Here is a 19,327-nt window from a genome sequence, read left to right on the forward strand (position 1 = left end):
CTTATACTTATTACTATCCTCGGATGTGAAGGATACTTATGCTTATTACTATCCTCGGTTGTGAAGGATACTTATGGTTACGAGTAGTCTAGTGGTTATACAACATGGGAAGCCCCCACCAATAGAATGTACTAACGGCCCAGTAGAGCCACCTGTTACATACGAACTTACCACTACGCATTTACTTTCTGTGAACTCGCTCAACTAGTTGTTGATCCTCTGTTACATGCCTTGCAGGTCGTTAGGTACATGCAGCTTGCACATGGAGGAGCTGGTCGTTGTGGGCTTGGTTCGTGATTGTTTCTTTAAACACTTATAACATTTGATACTATATTACGATGGGTTTGATTATACGCTTCCGCTAAACAACGATAAACTTACTTATGTTTTGGAACACCATTCATATGGTTTTGGTTTGGTTTAATGGCAATTACTTTTATTATACATATTGTTCTATATGATTGGTGGCTTGATCCTGGTCAGTCACGCTCCCAAGCGGTGATACTCCGCAGGTGGATTTTGGGGGTGTGACAGACGATATGGCTGAGTCATCAACAGTTGGAGCACGAGGTAGGGGACGGGGACGGGGACGGGGACGAGGTCAGTAGGAGGAGGATGTTGATTAGGATTTTCAGGAGACGGGGTTGTTCCTTATCCAGATCCCCCACAGTACGATTGTCTACAGGTGGACAGATGGAGCTGGATGCGCCCCAGACCATTGATATAGGTATTTTAACCGACATTGGATCGATCGGTCGGGTCCGGGAGTTCATGCCAGCTACCTCTCCGTGGGCCCGTTTATTTGAGGCCGGCCTAGAGTGGGCCCACATGGAGATTACATTAGAGTTTTTGTGTACATTTGCGTTTACTGAGACCCAGGGTAGGGGTTTATGACATTTTTTGTAGACCCCTGCGGTCTCGTTTATGCTTTGCAGGGCGCCTCGGCCGATGACGCTCCCATTGTTTGTTGTTGCCATGGGACTGTACTCACTTGATGAGTTAGTATCCCTGGCATTTTTGGATGCACCAACCACCACATCCTATGACGTGTTGTGGCCCTGGTGGCGCAATATTGGTGTCGGACACTTCGCGACACCGCGTCCGCGATCCCCAAAGGCGCGGGTGTCGCACGTGTACGACCAGTTGCACCGATACCTACATCGGTGTATCGCGGTGACGATTGCGGGTCGTCACGATAGCACGGAGTGGGTCACTAAAAATGACATGTTCTTCTTGCACAACCTATTTACCGGCGGGGGGGGGGGGGGAACTTGTCATAAAGGTTGGCCACATACTTCGCCGAGTACGCCTATAAGCGTATGTCGAGCCACATCAGCCGCGGCGGCTTCGTCACCCATCTAGCGAAGCACTATCGTCGCCTTTTTTCCCCGCAGGTGGCTCGGGATATGACCATCACACGTCAGCTTGATCTGGTGGGCAAGGACACTAGATGCTCGATGGGGATTGCCCACGAGGCCGGAGGCTGCATTTTTTGTCGCTTGAAGACGGTCGTACCGAGTGGTACGAGGGCCAGCCACTGCCGGTGGAGGTGGCGGCACAAGGCCAAGGGAGATGAGGGTGATAGTGAGGGTGATGGTAAGGGTGACGGGGGAGATAGGAAGGGAGGTGATGGAGTTGATGCTGAGATCGACAGATCGCATCAGTAGATGTAGGATGGATGGGGTAATCGCTCGTACGAGCGATGGAGCGTGAGAGCACGTGTGACTCCTCCACAGGGGGTGGAGGACAGACTGGCTCGGGTCGAGTTGGATGTAGTTGCTCTACGGGTCGACATGCAGTGGTGGTGGAGACGATTATTGCTATGCATTCTGGCGCGCCTCTACCTCCACGAGCTGGCGCTGCACCACCACCACCACCACCATAGCTGCTTATTTTATTTTTGTTTTGTTGTTTTACATTTGAAACTCTGTAAATATTTATCTTTTTCTGTTTAAGATGTAAAACATTGGAAATATCGATCTTATGTTTACATTTTATCTTTTTTGTTTAATAATTGTTATCGTATTGTTTATTATCTTGTTTGCATAATAATTGTTATGGTATTGTTTATCATATACACATGTTTTGCTCGAATACACATGTTTTGCGTATATGATATATATAAAAAATAATACGGCTAATACTACTGTAACATAGACGTTTCACAAACTCGTAACATAATCTGATATATTTAAATAATACGGCAAACGCTAACTAACCAATTATGACCACAATTTTAGGTATTCATTTAATCTTGTTAGTTCTAGGTGCTTTTCTTCTAGTATTCAAGGCTCTTTATTTTGGGGGCGTATATGATACTTGGGCTCCGGGAGGAGGAGATGTAAGAAAAATCACCAACTTGACGCTTAGCCCAAGTATCATATTTGGTTATTTACTAAAATCGCCCTTGGGGGGGGGAGGATGGATTGTTAGTGTAGACGATTTGGAAGATATAATAGGAGGCCATGTATGGTTAGGTTCCATTTGTATACTTGGTGGAATTTGGCATATCTTAACCAAACCCTTCGCATGGGATCGATGTGCACTTGTATGGTCTGGAGAGGCTTACTTATCTTATAGTTTAGCAGCTATATCTGTCTTTGGTTTCATTGCCTGTTGTTTTGTCTGGTTCAATAATACGGCTTATCCTAGTGAGTTTTATGGACCCGCTGGACCAGAAGCTTCTCAAGCTCAAGCATTTACTTTTCTTGTTAGAGACCAACGTCTTGGAGCTAACGTAGGGTCCGCTCAAGGGCCTACCGGTTTAGGTAAATATTTAATGCGTTTCCCGACCAGAGAAGTCATTTTTGGAGGAGAAACTATGCGTTTTTGGGATTTGCGTGCTCCTTGGTTAGAACCTCTCACACAATTCCATATTAATCCGAATCAATCCATACGCTCCCATTTTAATAAAATTCCGGCTAGAAGCATACAAGTACTGTAATGTGCCTCTCCGTGGGTATCTGGTAACCATGTATGTAGGGGTAGAATCGGCAATTTGACAGCAAATGCAATTAAAAATCCAATATAGAATATGATTTCCAAAGCCATAGGATACGACTGATTAATTGATGTTTCAAAATTTAATGTTGGTTCATTCAAACCATATAAACCGACACCCAGAACTCCCATTAAGAGAAAAATGGAACCCCCGCCCGTGTACAAAATAAATTTTGTGGCTGAGTAGAGACGTTTCTTTCCTCCCTACATAGATAGAAGTAGATAAACTGCAATTAATTCTAATTCCCACATGATGAAAAACAGTAAAAGGTCCCAAGAAGAAAATGATCCTATTTGACTACTGTACATTGCTAACATCAAGAAATGGAATAATCGAAAATCCCGAGTAACGGAGAGCGGGGCAGAAGGAAAAGAGGCTCCTAGCTAAAGGTAGCTTGTCTCGCCCGGGAGGTGAGAAGAGTTGGCAAATGCTATCTAACGAATTATTAAAACTTATTAAACGGTTGTTCGGTTTTACCAAAAAAAATATACGATTCGTATAACGTTATACGGCCCGTATACAAACGTTAATTACCCAAAAACCTCAGAAAATCTCACAAAAAAAAAACACCTCAGGCCGTATAACATTATATTGCTCGTATGCAAATGTATATGACCCGTATAATATTATACGGCCCGTATATAGGTAAAACAAAAAAAAAAAAACATTCCAATGCATTTATTTGTGTGAAAATAACATTTCATACGGCTCGTATAAGTGTATACGGCCCGGCCTGTATACACGTAGGGATGTGAAAATGAGAAGATAGGTATGTGAGAATAGAAAGACACAAAAAAAGATCTCCGTGTAATTATATAATTGGGCGGATTTTTGTAAATACACTTTGTACATGTTGTAAGTTTTTGCCCTTGTTAGTTTGGCATTTTGGCTGTTTGGATCGGAGATGTGTTTAATGAAGTTTGTTTAAAAAAAAACATAATGAATATGGGAAGTAAATGAAAATAGAATTCGAGGAAAGGACTTGATTAACTTCCATGAAAATCTTGGGATTTTCATTGGGGGCCTAGCACCTTTTTTACATATAGTAACCCGTGTTGTACTCGCAAAACGAATCTTTATGGTGACAAAAATCATAACAAACAAAAGCCAATTTTGAAAATAATAACAATAATAATCTAACAATGAGCAAAAGTAATAACAATGAGATCAAAACTAAAAAGAATTATTGTTTACTTAAAAATATATAATCCATCATCTTCATGGTACAATTTGTCAACGTGTTTATAATTACGCAATAAGTGTCGGCATGCATGCCCATCTTTTCCTTTAATGCTTCCACCAAAATATAAATACATTTAAAAAGTAACATAATAGTAAGAATAGAAGAGGCACCAAAACGCCGTGGTCACATCGTATAACGTTCACTTCACACACTAACACTGCATCTTTGAGATAACTGGTATTTAATTCCGGTACCGACAACAATTCCCGGAGTCACCGACTTGAGTTTGTCCCCAAACGGAATAAATGCGGGACAAGTGACGTGGATATGATACCTACCAGATATGAACCTACCAACTCGCCATCTCACCCGTCCATTCATTTTGATAAGTAAGAAGATTTGGCCGTCGGATTTGTCTTCGGTTAAGCTGTCACCGTTGTACGGCGCCACCGGAACGTTGGTGCCGTACACGAAGGGGGACCAGACGTTGGTCTCTTTGTGACCTTGGTACACCGGCTGGATGCCAGTGAAGTAAGTAATTTGCTGGTTGCGGTATGAGGCGAACACGTCGAGTTTGTCGTAGTACACACCGATTCGGGAGTTAGGGTTTCGGGAGGAGACGGTCACCTGAAACAGTATAATAAGATTCTTTATTTTAACTAAAGGTTTGAGTTCATGTTTACTAAAAAAGTGAGATTTTCTATTATAAAAATTCAAGAAATTATGGTGATCAAAGGATCAGTGGCCCTCGTACCTGAAAATTGGATGAAAGGAGGATGGTGTTAGGGCCGGAGATGTTGAAGGCGTAGATGGTGGCGTCTTGTAGAATGAATCTAGGCTTTCTGGGCTGGAGGATGGCCCATGTGATGAAGAAAGTGAGGAGGACGATGACGGCGAGGATGAGGAATCCGGCGCATATTTTCCGGAGAAGTTTCCTGCGTTTGTCCTTGTGGTGGGTGCACTCTTTGACGGACATGACGGCTGTCGGTGGTGGTGGTGGTTCTTTTCAACACTATGGTTCAAAAGTCTGGACAGCAATTTGTTTTTTGATTGAGAGATGTGCAAAGTTTCAAGGGGTTGGTTTGGTTTTTATGGGAGTTGGGTGTGTTGTGGCAGCTTGTATGGTACATGTGACAATGCAACATGTCATATGTTCCTTTTAAGATTCGCTTTTTAACTTTGTATCCACAAAAGTACATCATCTTTCCAGCTTTAATAAATACTAGGTTTTTACTATTGCAAGGTTTCGACGAACGTATTTTATTGTTTACTCTGTGTTTACATGTGTTTTTAAGATCACTACGAGCGTGTTGCGCACAGAAGCGTTGACAAGAATAAAAAGAAAAATATAGAAAAAAACACTAAAAGATAACCAAAAGAAAATTAACCAAAAAGTTGTATGGTAATGATTTGTTCGTATGAAACCAGTGGTCAGAGATAAGCAAATGATACGGGGTACCGGAACCGAATTTCACGAACCGAAAGATCTTAAGTACCAATTCGGTACGACTTTTGGCGTTCCTGGTACCAGTTCGCTACCGGTTTTTACCTTCATATACCGGTACCATAACTAGTATTTCCGGTACCAGTACCGATCCGGTATCACCTGGGAACTCGAGAGCGACATGAAGGCGAAGTACCCGCAGTTGTTTGTTACAGCTAAGGCCTAATTTCGGGACAAAATTCCCTAAGTGGGGGAGGCTGTGACACCCCATGTTACGAAAGTCAAAAGTACAAGTCAAAGTCAAAGTGAAAGGAAGAAAAGATTGTTAATGGCGATCTGTCACTCCTTGCTTAACTATGGATTGTACACTTTGACTTGTAATCGAATCTTGTATTTTAATTGCTTTAGTTGTATTATGTGGAGTATCTGTTAATAATCGACGTTTAAGCGCATGTTTTACCGCTTTATCGCTAATCGCATAGCAATCGCATTCGCAACTCGAATTGTGAGTTCTGGATATTGTTTTACGTGTGTGTTTTATTTATGTGTTACTTATGCATGTTTACTGTTGGGATTGAACCCTAAGAGAGGAACAGATAATGTAAAGCCAAAACCGGATCCCATCAGTGGACTCCTAATAAGCAGCAGTTTACTCTAATCTCTCCCATTGACAGTGGTTATCTAACAGCTGATAAATGTTAAGTGCTGCTCAACTACAACAACTGATAAACCAAACTCTGATAATTACCTAACAACTGCTGAAGACAAACTCTGTTGCTCTATCTACTGCTGTTTCCTAAGTGCTGCTGAAGATTCAAGCACTGCCCTCTCAAAGACTGATCACCTTTGAAGAAAGCACTGAAGACTCAACATCTGTGCTAAGGCTACAACAGTGGAACGTGAAGCAGTAGTTTTCCTTATGTTTTGTATGTTAGTGAATATCAGATGTTACATAACAGTAGTTTGTATAGGACAGTATTTGTAGTTTGTTAGGTCGTTAGATGTCACTATCATGGTGACGTCAGCTGAAGTATATCAGTAGTTTGGTTTGCCTATAAGTATGACAGTACTCTGTACTGTTACACTTGATCGTTTTGAGTAAGTTCTTCTCCTCAATTCATCCTTTCATCTTGTGCAACCAACTCTGGTGTATCAGGCTGAGGGGGAGTTTAGATTGTAAGCTTTTACTGTAATCATTTGCTTTGTATTTCAATCATTTGACTCAATGAAAAGCAATTGTTTATCAATCTATACTTTCCTTTGTTTGTGTTTACTTTGTTTGCAACTCATTTCCGCTGCACTTATTAGTTTTATGCAAACAAACACGAATCATGACAGCCTCAGATCCTAACAATTGGTATCAGAGCTCGGACAGTCAAATTCGATCTAACAATCAATTTGACATAACAGTTCAGCTCAAAATTCATTGATACTAAGGTTGGTTGCATTCAATTGAAAAACAGAGTAACGAGTAATTCATGGTTAAAATGGCATTTCAAAACTCTGTAAAAACAACCAAGATGTCATATGACACACAAATCTCACACAACAAATGTTTTCATACATATGTCACTCATAGTTTCTAAATCTGAAAAATATCGAATAAATTATGGGTTCGTTCGATGTATTCAATATTGATTTCATTTGTTGTTTCGACATTTGTGATGTTTTCAATAAACACTAAAGTATGTACCTCAGATCAGCAAAACTTGTGTTCTTCTAAGACACTAGTATATTGCTGATATAGAAAAGAGGGAAATAAAACTTTAGTCAAAAATTTCTCATGTGTTCAAAGGCAAGTTGAGTACCTTCAAAAGGACCAAATCTACTTTGTCCAAAACACAATGAGAAAATAAAATGTCAAAACAGTCCTAATCATAAGTAATGTGAGATCTGAACTAAAACATGCTCAAACATGGTCAGATTTCTTAAAACATTGCTTCAAAGTGATTATGGACAAGGTATGTTCAAAATAAAATCTCCTAGTGAGTATTTCTGAACATATGAATAATAAGGGTAAAAAGGGAAAAGGGAAATAAAAATCTCAAAGTGTGGCTATCTCAAAACTTTTGAAATCAAAAGAAAAGAGCATTAGCATAAAACACTTGTGAGGTTAGAATTAGATCTTCAGTGGTCATCATACAACTGTGTGCATTCATCAATACAGAAATTGTTCTGGTAACAATGGCATATCCAGTGATTGTGCTTAAAAGAAATTTACAATCAATTGACAAGAAAATGACCCAAATAATGGTCAGAATAACTTGAGAATAATTTGATCATTTACTTGAAAAGAGTGTCAGATCCTTTTGATTATCTCCAAAACATCCTTTAATTTTTTTTAAGGTGTTTTCCTTTTAATAAAAACCAGATGTATTTTATTTATTTTAAAATATATTATGATCTTTTACTCATTTTTTATAGTAAAAGTTCATCTCTGGTCTGGATGTAATTACCTTCTTTTTGTGTGTAATTACTATCCTTAAATTTAATCAAAAGGAAATGGCTCACATATCGAAATCATATTAAGCTCAAGTTAGGTTTCCACTGATCATAAATTGATTGCAAATTGACTTAGACTACTGAGATACTCATGTTCTAGTTCCAGTAATTAGATACAAAATGAGCAACTCATGTAGAAATGTCTTCATCATCTGGGATGCTAAACCACTGTCTGAAAAATAGACAGATGGCAAAACCTTGAACAAAACTTCTGAGAATCATTGCTGACAATTTAATCTTGATATTATGCATCTAAAATGTGTATTGTTGAGAATAGCATTTCTGGTACTCAACAGATGATAGACAAGAGATTGTGCTTTTACAAGAACAAATCATTTTCTACATCTGAACAAACAGGTGCTAAAAGAATTTGTCAAGAGTCAAAACTCCTCCGCACAAACAGTTGTTAAACATATGATCCTCATTGGTTTTTATCCACTGTTGTTCCTAAAATGCTGTTGGGCCATAACATCTGCTCTCTAAAGTCTATCCACTGCTAAAGTGTCAACCTCTGCTCTTCAAAAACACTGATGTTTAAAATCATTGTTTCATCCACTGATACACCCACTGTTTCATTTTATTACCGTTGTAATTACTGATACTTGCTCCATCAGTAGTTGTCAAAAACAACTGTCCTCCATCATTTACTATTTCATCAGATGTTCAACACCTGGTCAGTTTTTAGCCTTCAGATCAAAATAACCGCTGCCACATCAGCAATCATTTTTTCCCTAAATAAAACCCTGATTAAATCCAAACAGGGTTTTACTGTCGAATTGAATTCCAAAAGTTCTCTTCTCAAAACAGTTTCCCTCTCATAACTCCAAAAAGTTCTTCGATCTTCTTCATCCAAAATGACGAAACCAAAATCGAAGTGAAAATCAAAACCAGCATCTTCTTCCACAACAACAGATGCCACTTAAATGGCTGCTGAAACACTGGAGATTCACTACAAATCTCCACATAACTATGTAGGTGTACTCAGAAAACCTACCGATAACCACACCTTCGATTCCATCTTTGACATCCTTTCTGCATCAAAGTACAAAACTTTGATAACAGCAGACGCTCATATTTACCTTGATACCCAGAGAGAGTTCTGGAAAAATGCCACCCTTGAAAAACAAGGAGACATCATCGCTGCCATCAATTCCTCGATACAGGGTAAGAAGATAAAAATCTCACCAAAATCCATCTCTGAAACCTTTAAACTCGATGATTTAAATGGAAAAACCTCTTTTACAAAAGACGAGTTGGTAAAGGATTTCATGAAAAGGGGCTATGCAGAACAACCAAACAGGGACACCCTACAAAAGGGTTACTTCCCTTCTGCACCCAGATTTTTATTCCACACACAGCTCATGTGTGTTTCAAATAAAACAACGTCCTTCAATGAGATACCAACAAAAATCCAATGCCTGGGGTATGCAATTTTGAACAATGAAAACTATAACTACTCCCAGGAAATATTTGATGATTTGGTAAAGAACGTTGATAATAAGGCATTTCTGCTCTTTCCTAGGTTTCTCAGTTACTATTTTGAACAAAAATTTGTCGGGAAAGAGGCAGAAGTGCCCAAACAAGGTGTCTCATTCAAAATAAACTGTTTAACAATAGAAACTTTTTCAAGAATGATGGCACCTATAAAATTAAAAACAAAAGAGGCAGAGCAGATTTTAGAAACTGCCACTGACCCTCAAGAAACCACTGCTGAGCCCACTGCTCCAGGTGATCAGAGTAGCAGACCCACTGCTCTGAAACCCACACCTGCCACCACCAAAAAGACCAAAAGAAAACCATCCAGAAAACCCACCAAACCCAAAACAAAGGCAACTCTGGAAGATGAGATCCCAGAGCAACTGCCAGTGACAACACAAAAGTCACCGGAAACCACTGCTGCTACTTCCTCACAGCAGTTGGTAGAAAGATCTCAACCCCAGCCTCAAACTCCTCTTGCATCCTCACAAAAGGATCAAGTTGTAAGCACAGGGACACCACAATATGAAGCTCTAGGTCCACTCGAATCTATCTTCCACAGTCCTGATCCCAAGGACATGTCTCTTTCAACACCCACACCCTCACCAATAATATTACCACAATCAATAATGCCCCTGTTGCATGCAGTTGATATGGCACAGACACAAACCAGTTCCTATCAATCACCTATTACTGAGAGTATACCTCCACAAGTGACTGGGTCTGATTGTCACACCCCCAAAATCCACACGCGGAGTATCACCGCTTGGGAGCGTGACTGACCAGGATCAAGCCACCAATCATATTGAACATGTAATTAATATATAAAGTAAATGCCATTCAATCACCAATATGAAAGGTGTTCAAAACATAAGTATGTTATCATTGTTTAGCGGAAGCGTATAAATAAATACCCATCATAATAAAGTATCAAATGTCATAAGTGTTTAACAAGACAATCACGAACCAAGCCCACAACGACTAGCTCCTCCCTGTGCAAGCTCCATGTATCTAACGACCTGCAAGGCATGTAACAGAGGATCAACAACTAGTTGAGCGAGTTCACAGGAAGTAAATGCGTAACAGTAAGTTCATTTGTAACATGTGGCTCTACTGGGCCGATAGTACGTTCTATTGGTGGGGGCTTCCCATGTTGTATATCCACTAGACTATTCGTAACCATAAGTGTTCTTCACAACCGAGAACAGTAGTACGTACAAGTTTTTACGTAGGTATTACGTAAGTATCCTTCACAACCGAGGATAGTAGGAAGTATAAGTATACGTATATTGTAAGTATGTGTCCTGCACAACCGAGGACAGTGAGTAGCATAAGTATGTGTCCTGCACAACCGAGGACAGTGAGTAGCATAAGTATGTGTCCTGCACAACCGAGGACAGTGAGTAGCATAAGTATGTGTCCTGCACAACCGAGGACAGTGAGTAGCATAAGTATGTGTCCTGCACAACCGAGGACAGTGAGTAGCATAAGTACGTGTCCTGCACAACCGAGGACAGTGAGTAGCATAAGTATGTGTCCTGCACAACCGAGGACAGTGAGTAGCATAAGTATGTGTCCTGCACAACCGAGGACAGTGAGTAGCATAAGTATGTGTCCTGCACAACCGAGGACAGTGAGTAGCATAAGTATGTGTCCTGCACAACCGAGGACAGTAAGTAGCATAAGTATGTGTCCTGCACAACTGAGGACAGTGAGTAGCGTAAGTATGTGTCCTGCACAACCGAGGACAATGGTATGGTAGTCTAGTATTATTGTCAGTACGAATCTATTCAACCTTATTCCTTCAATCCCATTCCCAAGCCCTGGGAATCCCATGCCTTAGTAAGAGTGTGAACTCACCTTGGTTTGCTCGGTATGCTATGCTCTAGGGTTTATCAAATGTCTAAGTCCGTTACTCACGACCTAAGGTATATTGCACATAAATCCAAGATAAGTGTTGACGTTCAATTAGGGTTTACAGGTTCTTGACGGTCAAACAGTAACTTACAGTATCATATCACACATTAGTATGCAGTATTATTCAGTAACATGTAGCATCATAACAGACAGTATCACATAATCGCATACAGTCATCTACAGAGTCATGTAGTAAGTGTACGGTGACGTAAAATGCCTTATCGTGCCATATAGTGACACACAGTGCCATACAGGGTTTTGAATTCAGCTTTGTAAACATCGTAAGTAGCTCAGACTACAATGGCATCAACAAAAGTCATACTGAGTATCATTGCCAGGAAATTCGGACTAGTGTATGTCTTACAAGATAGTCGGACAATACTTAACCACTTAAAACTCAAACAACACTGTTTAAATCAAAACTCAGGCATGACATCAATCACAAAGTCAGACAAAGGCTCCCCATTACAAAACTCGGACCATGTAGGCCTTCTAAAACTCGGACCATGTGAGCCTTCTGAAACTCGGACCATGTGTGTGGGGGTTTCTTTGATTAAAACTCGGACACAAGGTGTAAGGGTACAAGGTCAAAAAGTCGGACAATGTTTAAAGAAAACTCGGACCACATGCCCCACCATTTAAAGGTCGGACTATATATACCCCATCATTAAAACTCGGACAACCCATACATGAATAAAAATCGGACTAAGTTACACTCTTAAAACTCGGACATAATCATTAACCAAGGTCGGACATACATCATATTCAAGTTCGGACTTGTGTCTTGTATAAAAGTCGGACATATTGCCCAAGCATGAAACTCGGACCAAGTCCCTACCCGAAAGGTCGGACCTAGTTCTCATGATAAAACTCGGGCTACTTGTTTACTTGTTTAAACTTCCGACATCATGGTTTACCAATTAAAGTTCGGACTAGCATACAAGGATTAAAACTCTGACTATCATGAACATTATTCAAACATTCATATGCACTGACAGTTACGTTCATAGTTTTCACGATCTGGAAACCCTAAATCACATATTGCACAGCAGAAATCAATTCAATAATTAACGCCTTCATCATATCAGACATATCTCGATATCAAGCAACCAATTACACAACTAATCAATATCATTTCACAATCATCAGGATTCAATCAACAACTACAGAGCTAGTATTGTGAAGAACTAGGGTTTACATGCATCAATCAATCAACAATTAATCACAAACAATGATTAAACCATTACCTTGATTTGATTCTAGATAGATTGGTAATCAAACTTGATGCAAAAGAACTTGTGAATCCAAGAATGATGAGAAGATGGTTGTAGAGAGGATTAGAGAATGTGAGGGTACGTGTTTTGATTCTTGTGATGATTAGTGAATGATTAGAGAAGGAGATTAGGGTTAAGTATGATTTAGATTTCACTAATAACTCTTTACACCCTTTATTATTATATTTTACAATAGTGCACCATCTCAAACAATTTCACAGTTTCACCACCAAGTTTATGCATTTGACAAGTCTTTCACAATTAACACATAACCATGCAAAATCACACAATACACTTCATTGTATCCAAAATGTTACAGTTTCACAGCAAACTAATTGTGCAATTAAACAACTAACCAATAAATGAACGTGCAATAAATGCGAAGTAGGAATCTTGGAAATTCGAGTTGTCACATTATCCCCAACTTGAAAGAAATTTCGCCCCGAAATTTAGCATGCGGTTACTGAGGAAGCTAGGTAAGTTGTATTGTTCACTGGTTTTCCTGGGGTGTCACATCATCCCCCCGTTGATTTGGAATTTCGTCCCGAAATTCCGCAGTAGTAGCTTCAGTCTTAGTAGTGGTTGCATTGGTTCCGAATAACTGGGGGTACTTTTCTTTCATTTGGTCTTCGCGTTCCCAGGTGTACTCTGGGCCACGTCGGGAGTTCCAACGAACTCGAACAAGAGGGATTCTCTTGCATTTGAGGACCTTAACATCCCGGTCCGTGATTTCAACTGGTTCCTCGACGAACTGCAACCGCTCGTCGATAGTGAGTTCCTTAAAAGGAACTATGAGGGTCTCATCTGACAGGTACTTCTTCAGATTCGACACGTGAAATACATTGTGAACTGCACCGAGTTCAGCTGGTAGGTTTAGCTTGTAGGCCACTTTGCCTATTTTCTCAATGATCTCGAACGGTCCGACATACCGCGGATTTAATTTGCCCCGTTTGCCAAAACGAACCACACCCTTCCAGGGTGAGACTTTAAGTAAAACCCGGTCCCCGACCTGAAATTCCAAAGGCTTCCTACGCTTGTCCGCGTAGGCTTTCTGACGGTCGCGTGCTGCCGCCATGCGTTGTCGTATCTGTGCAATCTTTTCCGTGGCGTCCACTACAATCTCTGGACCCGTGATCTGACTATCCCCCACCTCTACCCAACAGAGAGGTGACCAGCATTTACGTTCGTACAATGCCTCGAATGGAGCGGCTTGTATGCTGGTGTGATAACTGTTATTATACGAAAACTCCACCAAAGGGAGATGCTTTTCCCAGTCGTTGCCGAAATCAATAACACATGCCCGAAGCATGTCTTCAAGAGTCTGGATCGTTCGCTCAGACTGCCCATCCGTCTGAGGATGATATGCTGTGCTCATGTCTAATCGCGAGCCAAAGGATTTGTGCATCGCTTGCCATAGCTCTGACGTGAATCGTGCATCCCGATCCGAAATGATGGAGGTGGGTACCCCGTGCCTCGAAACAACTTCTTTAAGATAAACGTCTGCGAGGGTGGAGAACTTATCCGTTTCCTTAATAGCCAGGAAGTGTGCAGACTTGGTGAGTCGATCCACGATCACCCATATAGTATCATTCCCACGCTGGGATATGGGTAGGCCTGTAACAAAATCCATGGAAATTTATTCCCATTTCCGTTGCGGTATCTTGGGCTGCTGAAGTAGGCCCGCTGGTTTCTGATACTCCACTTTGACTTTTGCACACGTCAAACATTTGCCGACGTAAGTTGCTATGTGGGCCTTCATGCTAGGCCACCAATATGTAGTTTTGATGTCGTGGTACATTTTATCCGAACCCGGATGTACCGAATAGCGAGACTTATGAGCTTCATCCATCACAAGTTCTCGTAAACCACCATATAGTGGAACCCAAATACGTCCTGTTACATAGTAGGCGCCGTCTTCCTTTTGTTCTAATCGTTGCCTCGAGCCGCGTAAGGCTTCAGCCCTGACGTTTTTCTGGTTTCAATGCTTCCACCTGAGCATCTCGTATTTGTGCAGGAAGATCAGACTGAATAGTGAGCTGCAAAGCTCGTACACGCCTAGGTAGAGTGTGTTTCCTACTGAGAGTGTCAGCCACAACATTGGCTTTGCCTGGATGGTACTTGATAGCGCATTCGTAATCATTAAGTAGCTCGACCCATCGTCGTTGACGCATGTTCAATTCCTTCTGCTTGAAGATATGCTCGAGACACCTGTGATCGGTGTAAATTGTGCACTTGGTACCGTACAGGTAGTGTCGCCATATCTTGAGCGCGAAAACAACAGCTCCCAGCTCTAAATCGTGCGTCGTGTAGTTCCGTTCATGAACCTTGAGTTGACGAGTGGCGTAGGCAATAACTTTATCCCGCTGCATCAATACACAACCAAGCCCCTGTATCGATGCGTCACAATAGACCAAAAAATCATCCGTGCCCTCTGGCAATGAGAGAATAGGTGCGCTGCAAAGCCTATCCTTTAAGTACTGAAAAGCGTTTTCCTGATAATCTCCCCAACGGTAGGTGACACCTTTCTGTGTCAGCATAGTAAGCGGCTGTGCGATCTTCGAAAAGTCTTTGATGAATCGTCTGTAATACCCCGCCAAACCCAAGAATTGGCGTATTTCCGTTGGTGTACGCGGTGCAGGCCAGTTTCGTATCGAATCTACCTTGGATGGATCGACATGAATCCCATCCCTGTTCACCACATGGCCTAAGAAGTGGACTTCACGAAGCCAGAAGTCGCATTTTGAAAACTTGGCGTACAATTGTTCCTTTCGAAGAAGTTCCAAGATAAGACGTAAGTGCTGCTCGTGTTCCTCCTGACTCTTGGAGTAGATCAGAATGTCGTCGATGAAGACAATGACGAACTTGTCAAGATAGGGTTTGCACACCCAGTTCATTAGATCCATAAAAACTGCAGGCGCGTTCGTAAGCCCAAATGGCATGACTAGAAACTCGTAGTGACCGTAGCGAGTTCTGAATGCTGTCTTGGAGACGTCCTCATCCCGGACTCTCAGCTGATGGTAACCAAACAGTAGATCAATCTTGGAGTAGTAACTCGACCCTTGCAACTGGTCGAATAAGTCGTCAATACGTGGAAGAGTATAACGGTTCTTCACTGTGACCTTGTTTAGTTCGCGGTAGTCTATACACATCCTGGCAGTGCCATCCTTCTTTTTCACGAATAGTACTGGAGCACCCCAAGGCGAAGAGCTTGGACGAATGAAGCCCTTATCCAAGAGCTCTTGTAGTTGCTTAGTCAGTTCTTCCAGTTCAGTTGGAGCCAAACGATACGGTGCGCGAGCTATAGGTGCTGCTCCTGGAGCTAGCTCGACTTGAAACTCGACCTGACGATGAGGCGGTAGACCAGGTAAATCTTCAGGAAACACTTGAGGAAATTCGCGTACAATTGGAATATCCTCTATTCTTTTCTCTTTCGCCGATGCATCAGTAACAAGTGCCAAAATGGCAGTATGACCCTTTCTTAAACATTTCTGAGCCTTCAAGAAGGAGATGATGTCAACCACAGCACCACTCTTGTCGCCTTGAACTTCGAGAGGTTCCTTACCCGAACGAGGAATGCGAATGATCTTCTCTTTACATAAGATCTCTGCTTGCTGCTTGGATAACCAATCCATGCCGATGACGATGTCGAAACTACCCAGAACTATAGGAATAAGATCAATCGAGAAGGTCTGACCCGCTAGAACGATGTTACAACCCTTGACTACATGCGTGGCTTCTACACTTTTACCATTTGCTAGTTCTACGACATGTTTGGTGTTTAGAGGTGTTGGTGTACGTTTTAACAATTTACTCATTTTCAAAGACATATAACTCTTATCCGCACCCGAATCAAACAAAACAGTAACATAAATATCGTCGAGAAGAAACTTACCCATAACGACGTTGGGATCATTCCTGGCATCACCCTGCCCCAACACAAACGCACGACCCCTTGCTTCATTGCCGTTGTTGTTTCCACTGTTGTTGTTGTTGTTGCCATTTCCCTGATTGTTGTTATTGTTGTTGTTGTTCTGGTTCCTGTTTAGCTGAGGGCAGTGCCTTTTGAAGTGCCCTTCTGCGACGCAATGAAAACACCCCTTGTTGCCCTGTTGCTGATTCTGCTGCGCTTGCGGCTGCTGCTGATTCTGGTTCGCAGGCCGAGGGCTTCTACAATCTTTGGCCTCATGACCCATCTTGAGGCATCTTTGACAGCGACCCTTGTTACACTGGCCACTGTGGTGTCTGTTGCAGTTGTTACACTTTGGGAGGTTCCCTCGATATCCACTCTGCCTGTGGCTACCTAAAGAGTGCTGACTGGGGCTCTGATAACTGTCAGTCTTTCGCTGCTGAACCTGGGACTGAACTGAAGCTGATCCCTTGCTGGAATCCCCATCCCATTTTCTCTTGTTGTCACTGGGAGTAGCAAGTGTAGTAGCAGTGGTAGCGGTAGCAGTAGCGCTGATACGTTTAGGCAGCCTATTCTGATCCACTGCCTGATCTGTGATGCGATGAGCGAGGCGTTGAATAGCCTGGATGTTGTCAAGATTAGCCGATGTCACATGGCTCTGAATTTCTGGCGCCAAACCCTTGAGATACAACTCAATACGCTTAACTGGAGGGTCCACCATAGTTGGGCACAACACGACCAGCTCGTTTGACCTTTTGGTATAAGCTTCAATCTCTGACCCAACCATTTTCAAATGATAAAGTTCATCTTCCAGCTTATGAATGTCTTCCAGAGTGCAGTATTCCCTTTTGATCAGTTCCTTAAAATCATTCCAAGGGGTGGCGTTAGCAGCTGCCAACCCTAAGATCTGCACTTGCGCGTTCCACCAAGTTAACGCGATTCCTTCCAATGTACCAGTGGCGTATTTCACCCTGCGAGCCTCAGGGCATTCACACATCTCGAACACAGACTCGAGCTTTTCAAACCAGTGGAGGAGTCCAACCGCTCCCTCCGTGCCACTAAACGTGCTAGGACGACAATCCATGAAGTTCTTGAAGGTACACACAGGTTGCTGAACGTGTTGACCTAAAGTGTAAGAACAAAACGAGGTTAAACATAAGAGTTGATTAGGAACGTAGGATCTAAAGATCCTAGGATGAGTTACGACTGCAGGGTATACCTCCTGCGTTTGCAGCTGCAAGTGCCGCAGCAACTTGTTCATTGATAAGAGCCGTCAACTGGGCTTGTGTCATGTTAATACGTCCAGCCATTGATCTTCACATCAAAGGCAGCATAAATGAGAAAGGTTCGCGAATAGTGCGATGACAGAAGAGTGTAAGCACACAAATGTTCTCAAGCAATAACAAGTAGTGAGCAATGTAATCTAAGCATACTACGAGCAAAGTTCTATGCAATTCTAACATGTAGGCAATAAACATAAACCTTATTACCTAGGATGCTGAGTCTTGCACGTGGAGCGAAGCATCGTTGTGGATCGTTGAGCACTGTACTGGTTATAGTCTGGTTTTAATAAAAACGTTTTCCCCATATTAAAACCAAGTTCTCTATAACCAATGGCTCTGATACCAATCTGTCACACCCCCAAAATCCACACGCGGAGTATCACCGCTTGGGAGCGTGACTGACCAGGATCAAGCCACCAATCATATTGAACATGTAATTAATATATAAAGTAAATGCCATTCAATCCCCAATATGAAAGGTGTTCAAAACATAAGTATGTTATCATTGTTTAGCGGAAGCGTATAAATAAATACCCATCATAATAAAGTATCAAATGTCATAAGTGTTTAACAAGACAATCACGATCCAAGCCCACAACGACTAGCTCCTCCCTGTGCAAGCTCCATGTATCTAATGACCTGCAAGGCATGTAACAGAGGATCAACAACTAGTTGAGCGAGTTCACAGGAAGTAAATGCGTAACAGTAAGTTCATTTGTAACATGTGGCTCTACTGGGCCGATAGTACGTTCTATTGGTGGGGGCTTCCCATGTTGTATATCCACTAGACTATTCGTAACCATAAGTGTTCTTCGCAACCGAGAACAGTAGTACGTACAAGTTTTTACGTAGGTATTACGTAAGTATCCTTCACAACCGAGGATAGTAGGAAGTATAAGTATACGTATATTGTAAGTATGTGTCCTGCACAACCGAGGACAGTGAGTAGCATAAGTATGTGTCCTGCACAACCGAGGACAATGAGTAGCATAAGTATGTGTCCTGCACAACCGAGGACAGTGAGTAGCATAAGTATGTGTCCTGCACAACCGAGGACAGTGAGTAGCATAAGTATGTGTCCTGCACAACCGAGGACAGTGAGTAGCGTAAGTATGTGTCCTGCACAACCGAGGACAATGGTATGGTAGTCTAGTATTATTGTCAGTACGAATCTATTCAACCTTATTCCTTCAATCCCATTCCCAAGCCCTGGGAATCCCATGCCTTAGTAAGAGTGTGAACTCACCTTGGTTTGCTCGGTATGCTATGCTCTAGGGTTTATCAAATGTCTAAGTCCGTTACTCACGACCTAAGGTATATTGCACATAAATCCAAGATAA

General features: G+C 41.9%; 1 protein-coding gene across 1 annotated transcript; it reads right to left on the reverse strand.

Annotated features, from left to right (window-relative positions):
* Positions 1-4,170: 4,170 nt before the first annotated feature.
* LOC110912882 (NDR1/HIN1-like protein 1) lies at positions 4,171-5,258 on the reverse strand. Its single transcript, XM_022157713.2, has 2 exons — positions 4,939-5,258; positions 4,171-4,811 (listed from the first exon to the last, which is right to left on the reverse strand). The coding sequence occupies exons 1-2, from the start codon at positions 5,158-5,160 to the stop codon at positions 4,389-4,391; spliced, it is 645 nt and encodes a 214-aa protein (XP_022013405.1). The 5' UTR covers positions 5,161-5,258; the 3' UTR covers positions 4,171-4,388.
* Positions 5,259-19,327: the final 14,069 nt, after the last annotated feature.

The sequence above is a fragment of the Helianthus annuus genome, chromosome 15 (assembly GCF_002127325.2).
Source record: "Helianthus annuus cultivar XRQ/B chromosome 15, HanXRQr2.0-SUNRISE, whole genome shotgun sequence".
In the NCBI taxonomy this organism is placed as follows: Eukaryota; Viridiplantae; Streptophyta; class Magnoliopsida; order Asterales; family Asteraceae; genus Helianthus; species Helianthus annuus.

Bases quoted from the DNA above. Each gene is read 5' to 3' on its own strand.
- LOC110912882 (XM_022157713.2), bottom strand. From the start codon at position 5,160: ATGTCCGTCAAAGAGTGCACCCACCACAAGGACAAACGCAGGAAACTT. The intron at 4,812-4,938 runs GTACGAGGGCCA...ATACTGTTTCAG, and splicing joins TCCTTTCATCCAATTTTCAG to GTGACCGTCTCCTCCCGAAA.